The sequence below is a fragment of the Marmota flaviventris genome, chromosome 5 (assembly GCF_047511675.1).
Source record: "Marmota flaviventris isolate mMarFla1 chromosome 5, mMarFla1.hap1, whole genome shotgun sequence".
Lineage (NCBI taxonomy): Eukaryota > Metazoa > Chordata > Mammalia > Rodentia > Sciuridae > Marmota > Marmota flaviventris.
In genome coordinates this window covers 36941912-36965595 of record NC_092502.1, presented here as the reverse complement: position 1 = coordinate 36965595, position 23684 = coordinate 36941912, and the positions used below count along the sequence as shown (strand labels likewise).

Genomic DNA, 23684 nt, shown 5'->3' with positions numbered 1-23684 from the left:
GTTGTTGTTCTTTTTTTAATATTTTTTTAAATATTTTTTAGTTGCCAATGGATTTTTCACTTTATTTATATGTGGTGCTGAGGATCAAACCCAGGGCCTCACACATGCTAGGCAAGCGCTCTACCACTGAGCCACAACCCCAGTCCTAAATATTCTATTTTTTTAGTTGTAGTTGAACACAATACCTTCATTTTATTTATTTATTTTTATGTGGTGCTGAGGATCAAACCCAGCACCTTGCTAGACGAGTGCTCTCCTGCTGAGCCACAACCTCATGCGTCGTTTTAATACAATAAAACCTGAATATAATTTTTTAAACAAATGAATCCTGAAGGATTAAAAGGGGTCATATTTATATAATTTGCTCTAACAAAGTCCAAGGAGGTCTGAGGGTACAGCTCAATAGTGGAGTACTTGCCTATCATGTATGAAGCCCTGGGTTCCATGCCCAGCACTGCAAGAAAAATAAAGTCCAAGAAAAAAAAAAAAAAAAAAAAAAATATATATATATATATATATATATATATATATATATATATATATATAGTTACAGAGAAAGCATGTACACATAAAGATGATAAAACTAGCATAGTGAAATATTAACTATAGTGAAATGATAACTAATGTAAAGGGTATACAGATCTACTTTGTACTATCTTTATTCTTGTAACTTTCCTGTAAGAGTGAAATAATTTCTTTTTTTAATTTTTTTATTGTAAATGAACACAATACCTTTGTTTTTATTTATTTATTTTTATGTGGTACTGAGGATCAAACCCAGTGCTTCACATGTGCCAGGCAAGTGCTCTACCACTGAGCCACAACCGCAACCCAGATTGAAATAAATTCTATATAAAAAGTTTGTTTTAGGGCTGGGGATGTGGCTCAAGTGGTAGCACGCTTGCCTGGCATGCATGCGGCCTGGGTTCGATCCTCAGCACCACATACAAACAAAGATGTTGTGTCCGCCGAAAACTAAAAAAAAAAAAAAAAAAAGTTTGTTTTATGTATTAGAATTTGGAATTCCTATTTTGAAATACATCAAAAAGCAAAATGGATTAATGAAGGAATTTTAAAAATGATAAATGAATAGAGATGGTAAAATGTGATACTCCTTGCTTGAATTTTTTTGTGTGGGTAGTGCTGGGGATTAAACCCAGGGCCTTGTACATACGAGGCAGATACCCTAACAACTGAGCTATATCCCCAGCTCTGCTTCAAAATGTTATAGGGCAGAGGGAGAATTAGGTAAATTTATATGGCCTGTCATAGGAAAATGTTATCAAATCAGAAAGGTCATCATTTAGAAGCTGCCGGCAGGGACTTTAAGGCCACCTTCATGGTCCTGTTGGCTCCTAGCATTTCATCTGAAAGCATGACTGGCTGAACTTAAAGATTCTTTCCAGGTTGGGGATGTAGCTTGGTGGTGGAGCACTTACCCAACATGCACAAGGTCCTGGGTTTGATCCCTAGCACAACAATAAAAATAAATAAATAAAAAATAATTCTGGTATTCTGTGGCCAGTGTGAGACGCCAAGCAGGAAAATGTCACAAGTCATTCAGTTGATATGACAGCTCTCTCTACTGGGGATCCATTATGCAAATTCTCAGGTTAACTTTCTTGCTTTAAGCTATCTATTTGGGGATGAATACAAGATTATTTTCATAAATTGAGTGCTATATTTTGATGCCATCTCAGCAACAGTGCCTATATCCCATTTACTTGTATCCAACTAAGCTCTAAAGTTTCTGAACTCAAAATAGAAAGGGTTCATGTTATCTGAAGCTATTTTACCCAAGTCCCTGAAGTTACAAGGCCATTTACAGAAGCAGAAGTTTGCTGGGTGTGGTGATGCACACCTATGATCCCAGCGGCTTGGGAGGCTGAGACAGGAGGATCACAAGTTCAAAGCCAGCCTCAGCAAAAATGAGGCACTAAGCAACTCAGTGAGACCCTGTCTCTAAATAAAATACAAAGTAGGGATGGGGATGTGGCTCAGTGGCTAAGTGCCCCTGAGTTCAATCCCCAGTACCCAACCCCCCCGACACACATACACACACACACACACACACACACACACACACAAGAGAAGCAAAAGTTTTTATAATGTTAAAATATTTATGGGGCCGGGGTTGTGGTTCAGTGGCATAGCACTTGCCCTAGCATGTGTGAGGCACTGGGTTTGATCCTCAGCACCACATATAAATAAATAAAAAATAAAAGTACATCAACAACTGCCGCAGTCCGGCTGCAGCAAAATAACCTGGGGGTGACGAACAACTTGTGTACGTTGATACAGCAGGAGTGGAAGCCATTTATTGCAGGACAGGAGCAGTATTTATACATTCCACACAGCTTACCTAATTAGCATAAACTAGATACATCAGTTAATCAATCAGGAATCTCCACACTTAATGGCTCGCTTTTGTTACTTCTCAAACCACTCTCTCTGGCATTTTGCCAGGCACCATCCAGACTTGTTTATGAACTCTAACATTCCCCTGGCAAAATGCCAGGTGTTATTTTGACTTGTTTACAGACTCTAACATTTCCCCCTTTTGTTTAATTTAAATAACGACCATAGTGGTTTTTACAGAAACACCATAAATAACCTGCTACAAACAGAAAGGGAGGATACAAAATGCCACAATACCAAGCCAATTGATGGCTCCATGCAAGAAGCCCTTGGAAAAATTATACCAGCAATGACACTGTTAGCAAAGATACCGAGTTACAATTTGCTATAGATTACAGTTTGTTGTCTCAGTCCAGGTAAAGCAGTGTCTCAATAGATTAACTCACAGTCCAGGTAAATCACAGTCCAGGTAAGTTCTGCAGGCAGCTAGCTTGATCCGAAGTCTCGTCCGGTTCTCAGCTGAAATCTCAGTCCGGTTCTCAGCAACACTGGAAATTCTTCCACCTTTGTCCTCACCGGCACTGGGACGAAGGCAGGAACTCAGGATGGCTAAAGAAAATCCTGTAGCATTTCACTAAGAAAACAACCTTCTGAACAATTTAGTACATTATCTCAAGGTTTTTTACATTTGAAATAGGCCCTAATGGCGCTCATTACTCATTAACTTTCAGGTGTGGGAGAACCATTGTAGTTACTGGCCTTGGAAATGATCAGACTTCAGGGACTCTTCCGCCTGTATCGTCCTGGGCAGCCCCAGATGGCCCCGGGGAGAGTCCCGGACTCAAACTGCTACTGGGCACAGGGAGCAAGAGCCTGTGAGACTGTGCCTCCAGGTCAGGTCTAGATTTGGGCTCGCGGCAGTGGAAGAGCCAGCTCCCCGGCCAGGAGGCGGGGAAGGGCCAGTCGCCACCGCCTCTTGGAAAATCCTTGCTGCGCTGTGACTGGCTTGCACACTCGGCAGCCGCCTCTCCGCTTCACGCACCCTCCGGTAACGAAAAGTATTTAGTAATAGCCTTTTGCTGCAACTTTTTTCCTGATAATCCTTCTTCTTCTGAACTTTCTTTTTCTTTCTGACTAGAGTTCCTGGGCTCTTATCAACACATGCCCTAACTATTCTTGGTTCCACTGGGGTGCCTTCTTCCCTTAGAAATTTACTTCTCACCCCTTCCATATTCTCATCACAAAGACAATACAATATACTGAGACAAAACAAGACACAAACATACTGTATCAATCTTTTCCATTTTCTCGAAATGGCCATTTTTCCTCTTGCCCTATCTGCCTAGGGACGAGCAGATTTGCTCCCGTCCTATCTATGGACAGGCAGCTTTTTTTTTCGTCACTTACCCCCGAGTGTCCCGGGGCTCCCTGTAACGGGCCACCATCTGCCACAGTCCAGCTGCAGCAGAATAACCAGGGGGGCGACGAAGAACTTGTGTACATTGATACAGCAGGAGTGGGAGCCATTTATTGCAGGACAGGAGCAGTATTTATACATTCCACACAGCTTACCTAATTAGCATAAACTAGATACATCAGTCAACCAATCAGGAATCTCCACACTTAATGGCTCGCTTTTGTTACTTCTCAAACCACTCCCTCTGGCATTTTGCCAGGCACCATCCAGACTTGTTTATGAACTCTAACATTCCCCTGGCAAAATGCCAGGTGTTATTTTGACTTGTTTACAGACTCTAACAAACAACTAAAAAATTTACTAAGGAAAAAAATCACTTTTTTTTTTTTTTGGTACCAGGGATTGAATTCAGGGGCACTCAATCACTGAGCCACATTCCCACCCCTATTTTGTATTTTATTTAGAGTCAAGGTCTCACTGAGTTGCTTAGTGCCTTGCTGTTTGCTGTGGCTTGTTTTGAACTCGCAATCCTCCTATCTCAGCCTCCAGAGCCGCTGGGATCATAGGCATGTGCCACCATGCCTGGCAGGAAAAAATCACTTTTAAAATAAGCCCCTGCTACTTGGGCAAGATGGTGCTCCCTATAATCTCAACTACTTGGGAGTCTGAGGCAGGAGGATCACTAGTTCAAGGCCAGCCTGGGCAACTTAGCAAGACCCTGTCTGAATACCAAAAACTATTTTAAAAAGCTGAGGGGTGAGGATGTAGTTCAGTGGTAGAATGCCCTTGGATCCAATCCCCAATATGAGGGCCAAAAAAAGAAAAAGAAAGTTCCCTATTCAAAGTTCACTCCCTACTGAACCACAATGCATCATTCCCAATGTACTATACCAATGGCAAGCTTGTCTGTTCCCTATTGTCCCAGATGCCTACAATACAAATCATCTGGATTTCACAGTGAAATTGTGAATCTTGCACACAATGCAAGATTTTACAAATAAACAAAAGTCATGATCAAGCTCACACAAAGCTACTCATCTCCCCACACAAAGCCACTGGCACATGAGTTTAGCAGAATTATGGACCAGTCAACAATTGAAGACAAGAAAATTGATGCTGAAACTCAATAAGAACTTCTAAATAAAATACTTAGAAAAAAATTAAAAATTTAAAACAAGCATAAAGCGGAGAGTGAGCTTAGATATTTTTCAGCACAAAATACTGAACTGAGTAACAATATCATAAAATAGCTTATTTTATAGTATGAGATCCCACAAAAATAGAATGATAAATAGCAAGAAGAATGGAATAATTACCACTTTGGGCCAAATAGCTTGAGTACTAGCTACATCTAAATAAAATGAAATAGTAGACACATCAGAAGAGAGAGAGAGAGAGAGAGAGAGAGAGAAAGGGAGGAAGAGAAATATTTTGGATCCTTTTCCTGACTCCACTGGATTCATTCTATAAAATGAATGATGCTGTGGGCTGGGGTTGTAGCTCAGTGGTAGAGAGAGCATTTGCCTCGCACGCGTTGAAGTCCTGGGTTCAATCCTCAGCACCACATAAAAAAATAAATAAGTAAAAATAAAGATATTGTGTCCATCTACAGCTAAAAAAAATATTTAAAAAGAAATTAATGATGCTGTATCTTGGTATAATATAATTTTTCAGAAAAAAAAAATATGCAAAAAATCAATACTTGATGATTCCAAATTTTTAAATACATTCTACATTTTGTTAAATATAGGAGAAAATACATTTATTTCCACAATTTTTATCTTTACTCTTCAAAATAAAATATCAATCAAGTCTTTTGTAAAATTTTTTTCACTATGTATGAAAACCTGGTTCCTGTTTCATATAGATTCACATGGGTATACATAATTTCACTCTTCAGCATGAAAATCCACACATTCAGAGAAGTAGAGAAATGCATACACTAAACAGAGATACTTTTCTTAAACTCTTTTTCCCCCTGAAGAGCTGGGGGTTGCATGCAGGCACTCTACCACTGAGCCAAACCCCAGCCTAGATATAAAATTTTTCAATCTTTTGCCATACCTGCATTTTATTTGGGGGAGGACAGGTGGCAGTGCTAGAAATCAAACCCAGAGCCTCACACATGATAAGCAACTGATGTGCCACTGAGCCACAGTTCCAACTCTGTTTTATTTTCTGTAAATATCATGACATTTTGCCACAACTCTAATGTAGCTCAAAAAGGGCAGGGGGATATTATCTGACTTAACTTCAATCCATTATTACATTTAATACAAATATCTATAATTTCATCTAATAACCAGTCCATGTTAAAATTTCCTAAATTAAAAAAAAAAAAAAGCCTTTCTTCCCAGGCTGTTCTTATCTACCAGGTTTGTCGTTTGTCGCACAAGGCCCTGTAGCATGCTGCCTCCTTTGGCTATGTCTTATTGCTGCTACAGGCGTTGTTTTTCTTTTCTGTATATTTTCTGCAAATTGAAAGATCTAAAGCTGTGCTGATATACTAGCCACTAGTCACATCTAAATTCAAATTAATTTATTTGAAGTAAAAATTCAGTTCTTCAGTCACATGGACCACATTTCAAGGGCTCAGTCACCACCTAGGGTTAGTGGTTACCATGTTGGTGAGTGGAAAAGTAGAAAATTTCCATCGGCTTATAAGATTCTATTGAATAGCATTGCTTGAAAGGCTTGACTTGTTTTTAGGCAAACATTTGTGGCAAGAAACTATAACTAATGATGTGTACTTAGAACAGTGATTTTATTTTATTTTTTTGTAGTTACTGGGGATTTAACCCAGGGATGTTCTGCCCTTAAGCTGCATTCTCAATGCTTTTTATTTATTTATTTATATTTTGAAATGGTATCTCATAAGTTGCTGAGGCTGATCTTGAACTTGTGATCCTCCTGCCTTAGCCTATCAAGTTATTGGAATTGGGACTGGGGATGTGGCTCAAGCGGTAGCGTGCTCGCCTGGCATGCGTGCGGCCCGGGTTCAATCCTCAGCACCACATACAAACAAAGATGTTGTGTCCGCCAAATACTAAAAAATAAATATTAAAATTCTCTCTCTCTCTCCCTCTCTCTTTAAAAAAAAAAAAAAAGTTATTGGAATTATGGATATGTGCCACCACACCCAGTAATTTATTTTAATTGCCTGTTCCTGATATCAATTATGTCCATAATTGAGAATCTCCTACATTATAAAATACCAAACCAAGTATAAAATTTTTACATATGTGGGCCACTGATACAGCTAAGTGTTAGAGCCCCTTCCTACCATGTGCAGGGCCATGAGTTCAATAACTACCACCTTAAAAAAAAATTTCATGTGGAATAAAATTAGTAAAGCTCCAGCCAACTTACAATATCAATAAAACCATATGGACCCATCTTTTTGGATACCACTTTGGGCTGAGGCAAGGCACCCAAACTACCCGTGGTTCTACATAACTATTTTTCATCTATACCAAGTAGAAAATGAGCAGTCTGCAGCTGCACCACCTGGGCAAGACCCTTCTGCAACAGAGAAGGCCATAGGAGATTTGTAAGCAGGAAGGTAAAGAGGTCAAAACTGAGTTTTAGAAAGACCTTGAGCTAAGTCTGGAGAATAGAACACAGAACACAAAACTAAGAAAGTCAAGCACTAGGGCACATCTGTAATCCCAGATATTTGGAAGATTAAGAAAGGAGGATGGAAAGTTTGAGGCCAGCTGGGGCAACCTAGTGAGAACCTGCCTCAAAACAAAAAGTTCTGGGGTTGTAATTCAGAGGTAGAAAGCTCCTGGTTTCAATCCCTAGTGTTAAAAGGGATCTGGCATCATGTTAATGTTACCAGGGGTCACAGTGTGTTTCTTGATTCTTGTGATCTCATAAGAGAATTTCCAGCAAGACACAAGGTATAGTAGAAGAACAATAAAGTTCATTAAGAAAGGAGGCAGGGCTGGGGCTGTAGCTCAGTGGCAGAGCACTTGCCTAGCATGCATGAGGCACTGGGTTCAATCCTCAGCATCACATAAAATAAACAAATAAAATAAAGGCATTCTGTCCATCTACACCTACAAAAAAAAAATTTAAAAAAAAAAAAAAAGGAAAGAAAGAAGGCATCCCCAAGGGAGAAGGTGGATCATTTCAAAGAGGAGACCCACAACTCCTTGGTGAGTTCAGTGTTTTCGGAGTAGGGGAAGTTGTTAGAAGGTCCTACTCAACTATCCTCTCTTGGCTCTGGATGACAGACTACATTAGATTACTAAACCTCTGCTGATGTTTATATACCCATAGATATCTAAGAGAAACCCATGAGCAGGAAGAAAAGCTATATTTACAATGATATTATAAGGCTATGCTAATAACTTAAGGGCGACTCTTGGTCATCCTGGCCCTGCTCACAGGTCTTAATTGGAACTGGTTTTACACAATTTATGATCAGTAGGCTCTGGTCTTAATTATCTGCTTTCCCAGGGACTCAGCATCTTGTGACCATCGTGACCATGTTTATCCTAGGCCACAGTCTGGTCAGTGTTGTTTGTGCAGGAACTTGCTGAAGATATTTTAGCAATTAGGTCCTTTTGAGCAATCATACTCTTGCCCTTTGGCTCTCACTCTGAGTTTAATTTGTCTTCCTCTTGTTGCAAAAGAAATAGTTTATAGGGCTGAGATCAGGAAAAGGTCCTTAAGCTTGTCAGACTTTGTGGCACCAATGAGGCAGGACTGTTGATTAACTGATTTGTTCTGTACTAAGTTCTTTCTTTTGTTGGGGGGTGGGGGGAGTTCTGGAATTTGTCCCAGGGATGCTTTACTACTGAGCTAAATCCCCAGTCCTTTCTATTTTTATTTTGAAATAAGCTCTCATTAAGGTACCTAGGACTTCACTAAATTGCTGATGCTGGCCTTGAACTTTCGATTCTCCTGTGTGAGCCTCCTGAGTCGCTGGGTTTACAGGTGTGCACCACAGTGCCCAGATATACTAAGTATTTTCTTACATCCCTGACCCATTGCTCATGTCTATCCAGTACCTAACACCATTACCACAAAACATATGTATATGAAACAAATATATATATATTTCAATACATAAATGTGACACAATTACTTCTAAAAGAAATAATGTAGCCAGACATTTGCACCTTTATGTTAAATAGCCATTACTGTTAATAGCACAAGTGTTGATTTCAGGTATTGCTTTGAAGTTTCAACTTCCCAAAGCAGTGCTTTTGAGAGCAACATGATTTTCTGAAATGCTTAAATTCTGACAAACCAGTTTAACTGCATTCTGGAACAATTCAGGGTTCACTTAAGGTAGTCATTGTACCTTATCCAAAACACCAGCAGGACTGAACTTCCCAACTCTCTTCAAGTTGGATATGGCCACATGACTTGCTTTTGCCAATGAAATGTGCATAAGCAAAGTTTGGCATATTTAACATTAACTCAACATTCCAACACAAGAGCCTATGATCATTAGAGCAAGTACTCCTTCCATCCACATGGTCATGCAGAATGATGAGAAACTTACTTTTATGTTAAGCCACTGAGATTTAGGGATTATATGTTACTGAAGCATAACTTCCTGATATAATAATAAAACTGTTCACCTAAAAAACTTTATACAAAAACAGTTTCACCTACATAATGTCTAGTAACATTGGAAAGTCACAAAGGAGTTTGGACAATTCTTTGTGATTCCAGACAATCTTCATTTCTGTCTACCTCCAATAAAGAAGTAGTGGAATGCCCTCTATTATTGAAACAACCCAAACAACATCCCCACAAATTCCTATGAAGTAGGACCACCCCACTGAGGGCAGTGGTTCCACAAATGTCTCTCAAAGATCAGAGATCAGACAGATTGTCAAAATTGATGAAGTGGGCTGGACCAAGACTGAAACCCAGGGAGTGCCTGGGATTTTTTTTTTTTTTTTTCTTTCTTTCTTTCTTTTTTTTTTTTTTTTTTTTTTTTTGGTACGGGGATTGAATTCAGGGGCACTTGAACACTGAGACACATCCCCAGCCCTAGTTTTTTTTTTTTTTTTTTTTTAATATTTATGTTTTAGTTGTAATTGATACAATATCTTTCATTTATTTATTTATTTTTATGTGGTGCTAAGAATCAAACCCAGGTCCTTGCCAGTTCCAGGGGAGTGCTCTACTGCTGAGCCACAACCTCAGCGCTAGTTTGGTATTTTATTTAAAGACAGGGTCTCATTGAGTTGCTTAGCACCTCATTGTTGCTGAGGCTGGCTTTGAACTCACTATCCTCTGCCTCAGCCTCCCAGGGCACTGGTATTACAGGCATGTGCCACCATGCCTGGTGTACCAGGGGTTTTTAAGGGGAAATGACACAATATTTTTCTTCACTGACCTTCAGTGAGGCATCTAAATCTCTTTGTCCTTCTGTGTACAACCTTGTAAAATCCAGTTTTAACTGCTTTACCTCAGTTTTTTGTTTTGTTTTGGTATTAGGGATTAAACCCAGGGGTTCTTAACCACTAAATTACATCACTAGCCCTTTATATTTTTATTTGAAACAGAGTCTCATTAAATTGCTTATGGCCTTACTAAATTGCTGGGGCCAGCCTTGAACTTGTGATCTTCCTGCCTCAGCCAGGAGGCCTTGTTTTAAGTCAGTTTAACAAGAACCCCATCCTCCATATCTGATCAGGATCTTCATCCTTCCCTATCCCCCCAGTGATCCTGATCACCCTGGCTTGTCTTCAGCAAGAATTGTTAGGTTAATGAGGCCAAAATCTCCCTTATGATGTTTCTGCTTGGTAATTTTCTATCCTTGGCTATAAATTCACACTGGCTCCTGCCATACTGGGAGTTGAGCCCAATCTCTCCCAATGCTAGACCTGGTTACAATGGTCCCTTTACCTGATTATTATTTTTCATTACAAGTGTCATTGAATACTTTTTGACAGCAGCCACCGCCCACCCCAATAGTTTATTACCAACAGGGAATACACACCAAATTTTCAAATCTTACAGTGATTCAAGAGAAAGCTAAAATCCAGACTTTTAGGTGAAATATCTTATTTCTAAACATTGACAACTTTTATCAAATATTCAGCTTTTTTTTCTTTCTTTCTTTCTTGTTTGTTTCATGGTCCAGAGCCCTCTTTTAAAAATTTGAGAGGGAATCTCACTAAATTGCTCAGGCTGGCTAGAACTTGATCTTTCTGTCTCAGCATTCCTAGTAGCTGGGATTAGAGGTGTGTGCCACCGTTCTGGCTCTTCTGCTAGCCCACATGCCTCACTTTACAGTGTTAAACGCTAGTGAAATTTGAGTTGTTATTTAGCCAAATTTCCTCATTTTCCGGATAAAAATGCAGACTGAATAACTAGGTGAGTTGCTCAAACTGTTTGGTAACTAGAGCCAGTGGTTTCTAACAATGGCTAACATCTGCTGTGTAGTCCTTACTGCAAAATCTTATTTAGCAATGAGGCCAGTCCTATTATTATCCTACTTAACTAATTAATAGCAAAACCTAGATCTTCTAATTCCCAGTCCACCACAGTATTAAACACTTTCCTGCCAAGCTGTCGTATGTAGTCATTTGATTTAAAAGGAAAAAAAATAATAATTTTTTTTAACTTATCTGTCCAAGTTTGCTTAGCTGCCAGTTTGGGGCTTATTCTTTTGGGGGGAGGGGCGTGGCTCAGGAGCACTCAACCACTGAGCCACGTCTCCAACCCTATTATTTGTATTTTAAATAGAAACAGGGTTGAGTTGCTTAGCGCCTTGCTAAATTGCTGCGGCTGGCTTTGAACTCACGATCCTCGGGTCTCAGCCTCCCGATCTGCCGGGATTTCAGGCTTGCACCACCGCGCCCAGTTTAGGGATCATTCTTAAGAATGTTGCAGAAAAATGATACAGTGGAAAATATTAGACAGGAAATGAAATTAAAAAGAGGAAATCGTATCACTAAGAAAATGAAGGCCTAGGGAGCCCATTATATTGCAGCCTGGGTGCAGAATCCTAGAAGAGAGAAAGTTCAAGAGCAACTTCCGTGCAAGTAAGTCTTCCCAGCTGGTGGGATTATGGGGGTTTCTTACATGGTGATCTGTACTTTCCTGAACTTTTGAATGCGAAAGAAAAGCAAGGCGGGCGGTGAGAAGGGAGATAAATCTGGGGAACAGAAATAAAAGGGCTAGGAGGGAACTGGAGCGCCCGCCCGCACGCCGGCCGCCGCCAGCCCGCCGGGCACGTGACGCGGCCAAGATGGCCGACCGGGAAGACTGCTGCCGGGCGGAGCGGGAGCCGGAGCCAGGGCCAGGGTCCGCGTCGGAGCCCGGAGAGGAGTTTGAGATAGTGGACCGGAGCCAGCTGCCAAGCCCGGGGGAGCTGCGGAGCGCCGCGAGGTCCCGGGCGACGGCCGAGGGCTGGTCTGTGCCCATCCTGACCCTGGCGCGAAAGGCCACCGGGAACTTGTCGGCGAGCTGCGGGAGCGCGCTGCGTGCGGCTGCGGGGCTGAGCGGCGGGAACGGCGGCGGGGACGGCGCGGTGCGCGCAGGTAGGCTCTACCGGGGGGCGCCCCTGTGGTGCTGCTGCCGCGCTGCGCGTGGGTAGCTGATCCCTGAGGCTCCGGGTCGCGGTGGGGTCCGGGCTGGCGAGGGTGTACGTCCAGTTCAGCTAGTCAGACGAGTTGTCAACACAAACAACCTGTTACACGCCTCGCTGCTCGCCGGCGGTCTTTACGCTGCACTGCTGAAACGGGATTCGGCCATGGGATTGGACAGCCTGAAGTTGGGCCACAGCCATTCGTCATTTTGCAGTAGTAATTGTACGCTCCAGAACAGCAGCACTTTTCTCACGGATTTGACTGTAGATAAGAAAAGGTACGGATTTAGATTTAAGTAATCCGTATTAACTTTTGAATACTTAAGTATCGTAGGGCGCAGTGGCGCACGCCTATAATCTCAGCGATTTGGGAGGCGGAGGCAGGAGGATGGCAAATCTGAGGGCAGTCTCAGCAATTTAAGGAGGCTCTGAGCAATTTTCCGAAACCCTGTCTCAAAATTAAAAAAGGGTTGGGAGTGTTGCTCAATGGTAAAGCGTCTCTGGGTTCAATCCCCAGTACAAAAAAATAAAAACAAGAATCGAACACAATACCATTCTCTTGCTGTTAAAACTCAGAATCCAGTGGGTCTCCCACCTTCCTCCCGCGGGTGTTGAAAGAGCAAATGTGACTCACAGTGGAGTAAGAACAATAAAGTCGGGAGACAGTAGGTTTTGGTTCTCCTCAGGCACTGCCACTAACGGGAGAAGCCATCACCCCTCATACTTACAGTTTCCAGACTGTAAAAATGGGGATTTTTTTTTTTTTTTTTAATCACCCAATGAGCTCTTGAAATCCATTTAAACAGCCGGGCATGGTGGCGCATGCCTGTAATCCCAGCCGGGATCCAAAGTTCAAGACCAACCTCAGCAATTTAGTGAGGCCCTAAACAATTTAGGGAGACTCTGTCTCAAAATAAAAAGGACTGGGGATGTGGCTCAGTGGTAAAGCGCTCCTGGGTTCAATCTCCAGTACAGAAAGAAAGAAATCCATTTAAACCCTTGTAATCTAATGTTTCAGCATGTCTATGAGAAGAAAGGAAACATTAAATGATTATGATATTAAGATTTGACCTAGTCCTATAAGCCAAATATTTAGAGCTGTGCTATCCAATACAGTAATCATTAGACCTGAGTGATATTTAAATGTAAAATTAATTAAGATTCTATTAAAATTGAATTTCTTGCTTGGCATGATGATGCTTGCCTATAATCCCAGCAACTAGGGAGACTGAGGCAGGAAGACACAAGTCGCAGACCAGCCTTAGAAACTTGGTGAGACCCTGTGTCAAAAAATAAAGGACTGGAATATAACTCAGTGGTACAGCACCCCTGGGTTAAAAGAATATATATTGAATTCCTTCTTCTTCTTCTTCTTCTTCTTTTTTTTTTTTTTTTTGTTGTTGTTGTTGTTGTTGTTTTGTTTTCATTTGTTATTTTATTTCCACATTTCTATATGTTACACACACTGGCCTGAAATTCACCATCCTTCTGCCTCGGCTTCCTGAGTAATAGGAACAACAAGCATATGCCACCATGCCTGGCTGATTTTTTTAATTGAATTTAAAAATTGAAATTGAATACATTTGGCAGTCCTATACATGGGTTCTGCGTTCATGAATTCAACCAACTGCAGATGAAAAGTGAAGTATTCAGGGGAAAAATTGTGTCTGTGCTGAACATGTACTGATTTTCTTGTCATTTCCTAAACTATCATATGGAAGCTATATGCAGAGTATTTACATTGTTTTAGGTGTTATAAGTAATCTAAAGATGATTTAAATTATGCATAATTTTAGAGAAGGGACTTGAACATCTGTGGATTTTGGTATCTTGGGAATCCTGGAACCAATCCCCTTGTGGATAATGAGGGACACTATTTTATTGAATTTAACATTGAGTTCCTTAGTCACAGCAGCCACACTTTTAGTGCCTCGTAACTTGCATATGGCTATTGGATAGTGTAGTGTAGAACATTCACAATGGCTGTGGGGCAGAGCTGACTAAAGACTATAGTGCTTTCTAAGAAATACTGTAATGTGGGTTATGGATATATCTCAGTTGGTAAAGTGCTTGTCTCGCATGCACAAGGCCCTAGGTTCAATCCCCAGCACCAAAAAAAGAAAAAAAAAAAAATACTGTAAGGTGCCTTTGCGGTTTTTTGATTCCCTTCTACCCACTGGTACATCTGTCGATGTCAGATTCAGGCAGTGCAAAGTAGGACTACAAAGTAAGGAAAGAGCCTGCTCAATCCAGGACTCCACTGCCCTCTAAGATGACCCCTTTCTGGAGACTTTTCCACATGTAAGTGAAAATTTGATTGTACAACAGTCTTTAGAGTCAAGACACAGGATCTCCTGGTAACCTCTTAGCTCAGATGACAAAGTAAGCAAATATAGTCATGCAGCCCTTAACAATGAGGTTACATTTTAAGAAGTGCATTGTTAGGCACTTGCATCATTGTGTGAACATAATGTGTACTTACAGAAACCAGGGTGGTCTAGCATACTATGCACCTAGGCTACATGGTATAGCCAATTGTTCCTAAGCTGCAAACCTGTATGGCATGATATTGTACTGAGTACAGTAGGAGCTGTAACACAGTGGTTTTTGTGTATCTAAACACATCTAAAGTACTGTAAAATAAAATATAAAAGGTAAAAATTGTATACCTGTATAGGACACTTAACTATGAATGGAGCTTACAAGCTTGGAAATTGCTCTGAGTTAGGCGTGAGTGAGTAATGAGTGATGAAAACTGAGGACATTACTATATGTTCCTGTAAACTTTATAAACACTGTATACTTGTACTGTACTGTGGGAGGCCAACCTTACAGGTGACTGAGTTACACTCCCCAGCTGGGTGCTGAGGTGCTCAGTCACAGAAATGGGTGTGTCTTGCTACAGCCCCATGGGTGAAGCTATGCTCACCTGTTCCTTTGTAATATAACCCCTTGCCCTGTTTAGGATAGAATCTTCCATGGAAGTGCCTTGTGTGTGTCCCCTCCTCTTACTGTGCCCTTGGGTGTGGCCTACCCAGGTATCAGTCAACCTGCTGACAGTGGACATCATGAAAATAGACTCAGCCCCTGAAACCTGACCCCTTGCCTCATTTGAATAGCTTCTCCTCAATAAAAGGGGTCAGCGCGTGCTCTCGCTCTCTCTTTCTGCGGACCCTTAAGGTCAGAGGAGCCGTCACAGCAACCCCAAAGAAAAAGGTATTTGTGTCTCTTGTGTGGTTATTTCGTGCAGCCCAGTTAGCCCAATTTAACTAGAGTGACCCCCGAGCCTTTTAGTCGCGAGAACAGAAACCTGGCAATTGGCGCCCCACGTTGGGCGCCAAATTCCACCATGCGACCAGCGCACTGGTTTCATTAAAGAGGTTCTTGGCATAAAAGTTAGCTAGTGAGATCGAAATAAAACACACAGACTCAGTTACCTTTTTCTATGACCATGTCCGAGACGGCTTTCCCTCTGACTCATATCTCGAACCACCCGGTAGGGCAGCAGGGATTACTCAGGGCTATCAGGAGAGAGAGAGAGAGCATGCCAGGGAGTAGCCTTTTATTGGGGAACAAGAAATTCAGGGGAGAATTCCATCCAATGAAGGTTGAGGGGGGCAGCACTCCAAGGTCAGGGTCAGTGATTGGCCCCAGGGTAAGTGGTCAAGTCACACCCCCACACGGACAGGCTCTCGCACCAGGAGAGGGTCGGGAAAGCTCCGACACAGTTTAGCCAGAGTGCCTCAGACCCAAACCAGGAGTTGCCCAGTCACGTGTGAGAATGGCTCCCCACACTGCACTAAGTTTACAAAAATTTTTTTTCTTTCCTCAGTAATAAATGAACCTTAGCTTACTATAACTTTTTTGGCTTAATAAACTTTAATTTTTTTTTACTATGTGATTCTCATAATAACACATTACATAGCTGTGCAGAAATATTTTCTTTATATCCTTTATCTGTTTTTGAAATTTTTAATATTGATTGATTGATTGATTGATTTTGCAGTGCTAGGGATCAAACCCCAGGGCCTTGCATGTGCTAGGCAAGTGCTCTACCACTGAGTTACATCCCCAGCTCTATTTTTGTTTTTATTGATTTTTTGCTGGGTATATGTATTGATGGATTTATTTTGCTGTGCTAGTGATGAAATCCAGTACTTTGTATATGCTAGGGAAGTGCACTACCACTAAGCTACATCCCCAGCCCTATATTTATTTTTATTTATTTTTTTACTTTTTAAGCTTTTTTGTTAAGACCTAAGGTTCATAGAAAATAGAGTGGTAATTACCAGAGCCAGGGATGAGAGAGGGTGATAGAAAGAGAAAGGTTAATGGATATGGGGTGCATTTTGATAGGAGGAAAAACTACTAATGTTCTGTAGTACACTAGGATAACTGTGATTGGTAATTATTGATTTCTTTCTTTCTTTCTTTTTTGTCTTTCTTTCTGTCTTTCTTTCTTTCTTGGTGGTGATACTAAGGATTGAACCCAGGGCCTTATACATGTCAAGCAAACACTCTACCACTGAGCTACATCCCCTGCCTGATTGGCAACAATTGATTGAATGTTCCATAATGGCTAACAGAAATTTGGAATTTTCTCAACACAGGGAACTAATACTATCTGAGGTGCTAGATATGCCAATACCTTGGAATGGCCATTACTTTGTATATATGTATTGAAAAGTCACACTATATCCCCATAAATATGTGTAATTACTATATGTCAATTAAAAATGAAGATATGCTGGGTGCACGGTGGCCTGTAATCCCAGTAGCTTGGGAAGCTGAGGTAGGAGGATCACAAGTTCAAAGCCAGCCTCAGCAAAAAGCAAGGCGCTAAGCAACTCAGTGAGATCCTGTCTCTAAATAAAATACAAAAAAGGGCTGGGGATGTGGCTCAGTGATCAAGTGCCCCTGAGTTCAGTCTCCGGTACAAAAAAAAGAAAAAGATATAAAATACAATAGGGTACAGTGGCATATGCCTGTAATCCCAACAACTTGGGAGACTGAGGCAGGGGGGTCACAAGTTCGAAGCCAGACTGAGAAATAAAAATAAAAAGGGCTGGGGGTGTAATTCAGTAGTAGAGCACCCCTGAGTTCAATTCTCAATACCATAAAATAAAATAAAATACACACATAACTTAGGCCTATGCAAGGTCAAGATCATCATACCACTTCTTCCACCTCCCAATCTTATCCCACTGACACGTTTTTCAGGGGTGGGAACACACTTGGAACTGTCATCTCCTATGATAGCAATATGCCTTCTTCTAGAACACCCCCAAAGTACTTGTCTGAGGTTAGTGTTTTACAGTTAACTTTTTTAAACAGAGTAAACACTAAAATAATAAAAAGCTAGTATAATAAATACATAAACCATTAATGTCATTTATTATCACTATCAAATATTATAGTATTACAGTATCAAATATTATAGTATTACAGTTATAGTACATAACTGTATGTGCTGTACTTTTATATAACTGGAAGCACAGGAGGTCTGTTTACACCAGTATCACCACAAATATGAGGTGTGCATTGGTCTGTCATTGACTAAAAGAAACATCATTTCACCATGCCTGACTATAATAAACATGAGCTGTTTATTGATAAATAAAATAAGCCAGTGCCTAGCAAGAATAATAAGTAATCAATATTTGATGAATAAATACATATTTGAAAAATTTCGGGTTTTCCACTTAGGATAATGTCATAAAAATAGCCAACATTTGCCAGGCAGCTGGGACTCAGGAGGCTAGATTAGGAGGATCACAGTTCAAGGCCAGCCTAGGCAATTTAGCAAGAATCTCTCTCAAAACAAAGGGCCGGGACTCACTGATAGCTCATTGATAGAGCACTTGCCTAGCATGCATGAAGCCCTGGGTTTGATCCCCAGTACTGCCAAAAAACAATAGCTGGCCATATAACCCCAGCAACTCGGAAGTTTGAGGCAAGAGGATTTCAAGTTTGAAATCAGCCTCAGCAAGGTCCTAAGCAACTTAGTGAGACTCTACATGTACTATCTTTTTTTTCTGGTATTGAGGCAGGAGGACTGCAGATTCCAAGCCAACTTCATCAATTTAGCAAGGCCCTAAGCAATTTAGCAATTTAGTACATGTACTATCAGTACATGGACCATCTATTTAATCTTCACAGTAATCCTTGAAGGTAGCAGGACTGGCTTCATGGGTGTGCAGTCAATTCAGTCTAATCAGTGTGGTTCAAAGAGCCAGTCAAAACTGCCCCATGCTTGAAATTCTTAATTTTTTTTCTTTAAGTTTGTCTCATAAGTGAAGTCTGTTGGGACCAAGGAGCACATGAAGGGGCATTGGAGCCAGGCTCCAGGGGGGTCTCACCTTCTACTTCCTCCCTGGTGCTATGGCTCACTCTGGAAGCCTTGGGGTTTCTCTCTACCCTCCTTAACCCCACGCAACCACAGGTAGTTAAGGTCAGAACCCTCTGAATCTCAGGGCAAGGCAGCATATTAGGCAGGCATGTAGGCGGGGGCCTCCTACCCACACCCTCTTTGCAGCAAAGTTGCAATCCATTAGGATTGGGGAAAAGGAGATTGACTTCTGTACTTTGGTCCAGGCCCTGGTCCAAAATTTTGCACTGATCTTGACAAATTGTGTGGGTAACATCATTATTCCATTTTACAAAGAAGGAAACTTGAATCAGGACAGTGTATCTTTTGAGCCTATTCTCAGCTTCTCTTTTTAAATAACTTTATATATAAAATGTCATAATAGGGACTATGTAGATTATTTTTTAATTAGTCAGTTTAAAGAAAGTAGTAAGTGCTAGGCTTGGTGGCACATACCTGTAATCTGAGCAACTCAGGAGGCTGAGGCAAGAGGATTGCAAATTCCAAGCCAATTACAGCAATTTAACGAGGCCCTAAGCAGTTTAGCAAGAGGACAGTTTCCTCAAGAGACAGAAATGCATGTAGTTAAAACTGTCCTATCTTGGGGTGGGGATGTGGCTCAAGCAGTAGCACACTCGCCTGGCATGCGTGCGGACCAGGTTCGATCCTCAGCACCACATACAAACAAAGATGTTGTGTCTGCCAAAAACTAAAAAAATAAATATTAAAAATTCTCTCTCTCTCTCTCTCTCTCTCTCTCTCTCTCAAAAAAAAAAAAAAAAAAAAACTGTCCTATCTTAAAATAAAATATAAAAAGAAATCAGAATGTGGCTTAGTAGTTAAGCATCGCTGAGTTCAACCACTGTAATTTGCATTGTGTGTGTGTTTGTGTGTTTGTTTTTGTTTTGTTTTAACTGGGACATGAACCCAGGGGTGCCCTACCACTATGGTAGGTCTCCAGCACTATTTATTATAATAAATAAATAATGAACTGCTGTGCTCAATCTGGCCAAAATTATGAACATGACTTCCAAAGGACTGAAATTCAAATAACTATAGGGATGAGCAGTGTGGCTGGTCCCAAAAGGTCACCAGGAACTGAAGCCATCAGGTGGGACAAGAAGGAAATGGGCCCTGCACAGCACATTCTGCAGAGGCCTCCGAGAAGTAAATTGGAAGAAAGAGTATTCCACTTGATCCAGGACCAGGGCCACAGCTGGCTAATCCAAGTAATAAGGACAGTAAGAGTTTTCAGAGAGCAGTTTAGGAGTGGAGATGGTTGAATGTGAGTAGCACCCCTGCCAGATAACATTTTTTCAGAAGCAATTTTAAAGGACTCTTGGATAATGCTTTGAATGCTTGTTTTAAAATGTTATGCAAAAGGCTGGGTATGGTGCTTGCCTGTAATCCCAGTGACTCAGGAGGTTGAGGCAGGAAGATTGCAAGTTTGAAGCCAGCCTCAGCTACTTAGTGAGGCCCTGTCTCAAAATTTAAAAAAATAAAAATAAAAAGGGCTGTAAGTGTAACTCAATGATAAAGCATCCTTGAGTTAAATCCCCAGTTCAAAAAAGAAAAAAAAAAAACAGTTAAAGTTATCCAATGTGGGATCTGGGCCCCACAGGGATTGTGTTGTCCACAGTTATTCTGTATTTTTTGGGGGGTGGGGGCGGAGGGGGCTGTTGTTAAAGAAATACACATAGTTTAAAAAAAAAAAAATCCAAACACATAAAAGAACATTCAACATATTATATTCCTTCCCCAAAACTGCCTTCAGCACTATTGTTTCTTTCCAAGTGTCTTTGCATATAGCCTGAGTACTTTCTTCTCCCAACACACTAATTTCATACAAACAGGATGAGACCTCCTAAAGGATGAGTAATGTTTTATGCGTACATACTCATATGAATGTGCTCATGTGAGAAGTCATTAACAAAACAAAAACTAAAAACATAACATTAGTTAGCTGTATATTTCTCATTAGGTTGGTAGTACATATCATGCTTTTTTCTGTTACCTTCCATGACAAATTTTATTTTCCATGTGTCAAAAGGCCCCTGCATAATTGATGCAGCTCCTTCCAAAGTGAAGCACACTTTTTCCCTTTCCTCTTGGCAAACTCCTTAAGTTAGCCACAGAGATAAGTGAAATCTAGGCAAGTACAGAAATGTTTTATTATCAATTCCTTACACAATAACACCACTGTATTAAAAGATTATGCAAGACACCAAAGGGTTACTCACAACTCAAAAAAGTTTATAAAGAATTTGTTACCAAAAGCTCAGTCCTTGTCTCTGATGCCAATCCAATAATAAGGAGATCATTTTGAGAAAAAAAGAAAAAGGTTTATTGCTTTGCTAGCAAAGAAGAAGCACAGCCCTGTCCCAGAGGCTGTGATTCTGCACATCAAGGAGCAGGAGACTTTTAAGAGGTGAATCAAAGGCTACATTCCACCTGTTCTCTGTTGGAGTTGTAATTTACTTAGGAGATAGTCATTTCTGAGATCTGGTGCCATCCCCAAAGTCTGGATTACTTCATTCCTATGGTGGATGTATGCTCAAGGACAGATAAATCTCCCTAGGGTGGGGAAGAAAGGTAATCCTGTTTCCCCTGAGATTAGGGACAGAGAGATTAGGGAGGAGCAGGGAAAGAGGGAGAGAAAGAAACATGTCCATTTTAAAAATAAATTGCAGTGACAGAGCAGCAAGGTATATTCAAAGGATAACATGGACCACTGTAAGAAATTCCATCACTTTTCTGTAACAGAAACCAACGAAAAGAATCCCTAAAATTCCTTGAGATTGGACATGTTTTTTTCTAATTCAATCTTTCTTCAGATTTACTCCTTTAGATGACAGGCCTGGACCCTGTAAAATAGTCAAGATTGATATCCCCGATCAGATCATTTATTTGGTAATTCAAAAAGTGTAGAGCTTTGTGATGTTCTGTAAATTGCATTGTGTGTGTGTTTGTGTGTTTGTTTTTGTTTTGTTTTAACTAGGACATGAACCCAGGGGTGCCCTACCACTATGGTAGGTCTCCAGCACTATTTATTTATTTAAATTTTGAGACAGGGTCTTGCTAAATTGCCTAGGCTGACCTTGAATTTTCAATCCTACTGCCTCAGCCTCTCAAATCCCTGGAATTACAGGTGTGAGCCACTACACACCCACCATTAAACTACTTTTTTTTTGGGGGGGGGCACCAGGGATTGAACTCAGGGGCCCACTTGAACACTGAGCCACATCTCCATCCCTATTTTGTATTTTATTTAAAGATAAGGTCTCCCTGAGTTGCTTAGTGCCTTGCTTTTGCTGAGGCTGGCTTTGAACTCCTGATCCTCCTGTCTTGGTCTCCCAAGCTTCTGAGATTACAGGCATGTGCCATCTCGCCCTAACCATTTAAACTACTTTTAAAGGAGTTTAGTTTGGCCAAGATCACAAATCTGGAAAATTTGAATGGCCAAAAGATTGTTCAAGTTCATATTTTTTTTCTTTTTGGGGGGCACTAAAGATTGAACCTGAGATACTGTACCATTGAACTACATTCCCAGCCCTTTTTATTTTCTATTTTGAGACAGGGTTTTACTGAGTTGCTAAGGGTCTCACTAAATTGCTGAGGCTGACCTCAAACTTGCAATCCTCCTGCCTCAGTGACTCGGATCGCTGGGATTATACCTATGCTCTTAATTTCCATGATCCTCTATACTGAATAGAAATGGAAATTGGTACTGAAAAAACAAGGGATGTGTGAGGTGATTGCAAATACTGCTGTGCAGAAACAGTGGAAAAAGCTACTGCCACCCAGCTCCAACTGCCTGGGACACTGGTCTTATGTTTTTGTTCATGTGACTTCTTAAAAGACTCCATCTTTGAGAGCTGGGGGTATGGTTCCACGGTAAAGTGCTTGCCTATCATGCACAAAACCCTGGGTTTAATCCCTAGAACCAGGGCAGTGGGGGCAGAACACTGCAGCTTTTACAGTTGACACATAAAATTCATCATATTTTGAAGTTATTCAGAAAACATTTTCTGCTTTATTGTAAATATTGACCTTTAAAAATAAAGCTGATACAGGTTTCCTTGAGTGAATCAATTGGTATATAAATACCTTAATGATTTGATAAGCACCGTTGTCCCTTTTTTTTTTTTTTTTTGGTGTAGGGGATTCAACCCAAGAGTGCTTATACACTGAGCCACATCCCTAGCCCTTTATTTATTTATTGAGACTGGGTCTCATTAAGTTGCTTAAGTCCTTGCTAACTTTCTAAAGCTGGCTTTGAAGTTGCCATCCTGCTGTCTCAGCCTTCCAAGTCACTGGGATTGTAGACCTGTACCATCATGCCTGGCTCCATCATCCATTTTCCCACTTATTCCTTGAACTTGAATTTCCATACTACTGCTGCAATAGAATTTTATCTTAATATACCAAGATTTATGATAGGTTGTCCAGCAATATTTATAAAAAATATTGCTGGATAACTTATCATAAATCTTGGCAAAAATATGTAAATAAGTCAAAATTTTATATATTTTTCTCATAACTAAAGCTTAAGTATATAAAGATTTTTGTCTCCTGGAATGAATTACCATTAAAGCTATTAGTGATGTTTCATTGATAAAAGGAATGTAATTTTTCTAAATTATTATTAAACATGAATAAATTTGTCTTTACATCTCCTAACAAGCTGAATAGTGCTGAATGATGTTGAATGGTGTTGATTTTTTCCTTAGTATGTATGATTGACTTACTGCTAAAATAGGATAGAATTCACCATCAAATTTAGACCTATTTTTTTGTTTTGTTTTTTATAGATGTGATCACTGAGATATCTGCTATACATAAATAAGAAATAGAAATGGAGTTTTGTTATAACAGTATTGCTCATCTTTGAACTCCTTCCAAGCTGTATACTACATAGCATTGCTCTAATATCAAAAGTTATTTTTGCTCCTTTCAACAAAGAAAGCAAATAATTGAAA

General features: G+C 40.5%; 1 protein-coding gene across 6 annotated transcripts in view; it reads left to right on the top strand.

Annotated features, from left to right (window-relative positions):
- Positions 1-11523: 11523 nt before the first annotated feature.
- Positions 11524-23684, top strand: part of Rufy1 (RUN and FYVE domain containing 1) — a 57695-nt gene continuing 45534 nt past the window's right edge. For 3 of the 6 annotated variants that reach the window (XM_071612152.1, XM_027953331.2, XM_071612153.1), the window contains exon 1: positions 11981-12291. In XM_071612152.1, the coding sequence (XP_071468253.1) occupies positions 12000-12291 (292 nt within the window). In that variant the 5' untranslated portion in view covers positions 11981-11999. Of the gene's footprint in view, positions 11794-11980; positions 12292-12599; positions 12617-23684 lie in introns of those variants that run through there. The other 3 variants (XM_071612154.1, XM_027953328.2, XM_071612156.1) reach the window with 3 other exon arrangements.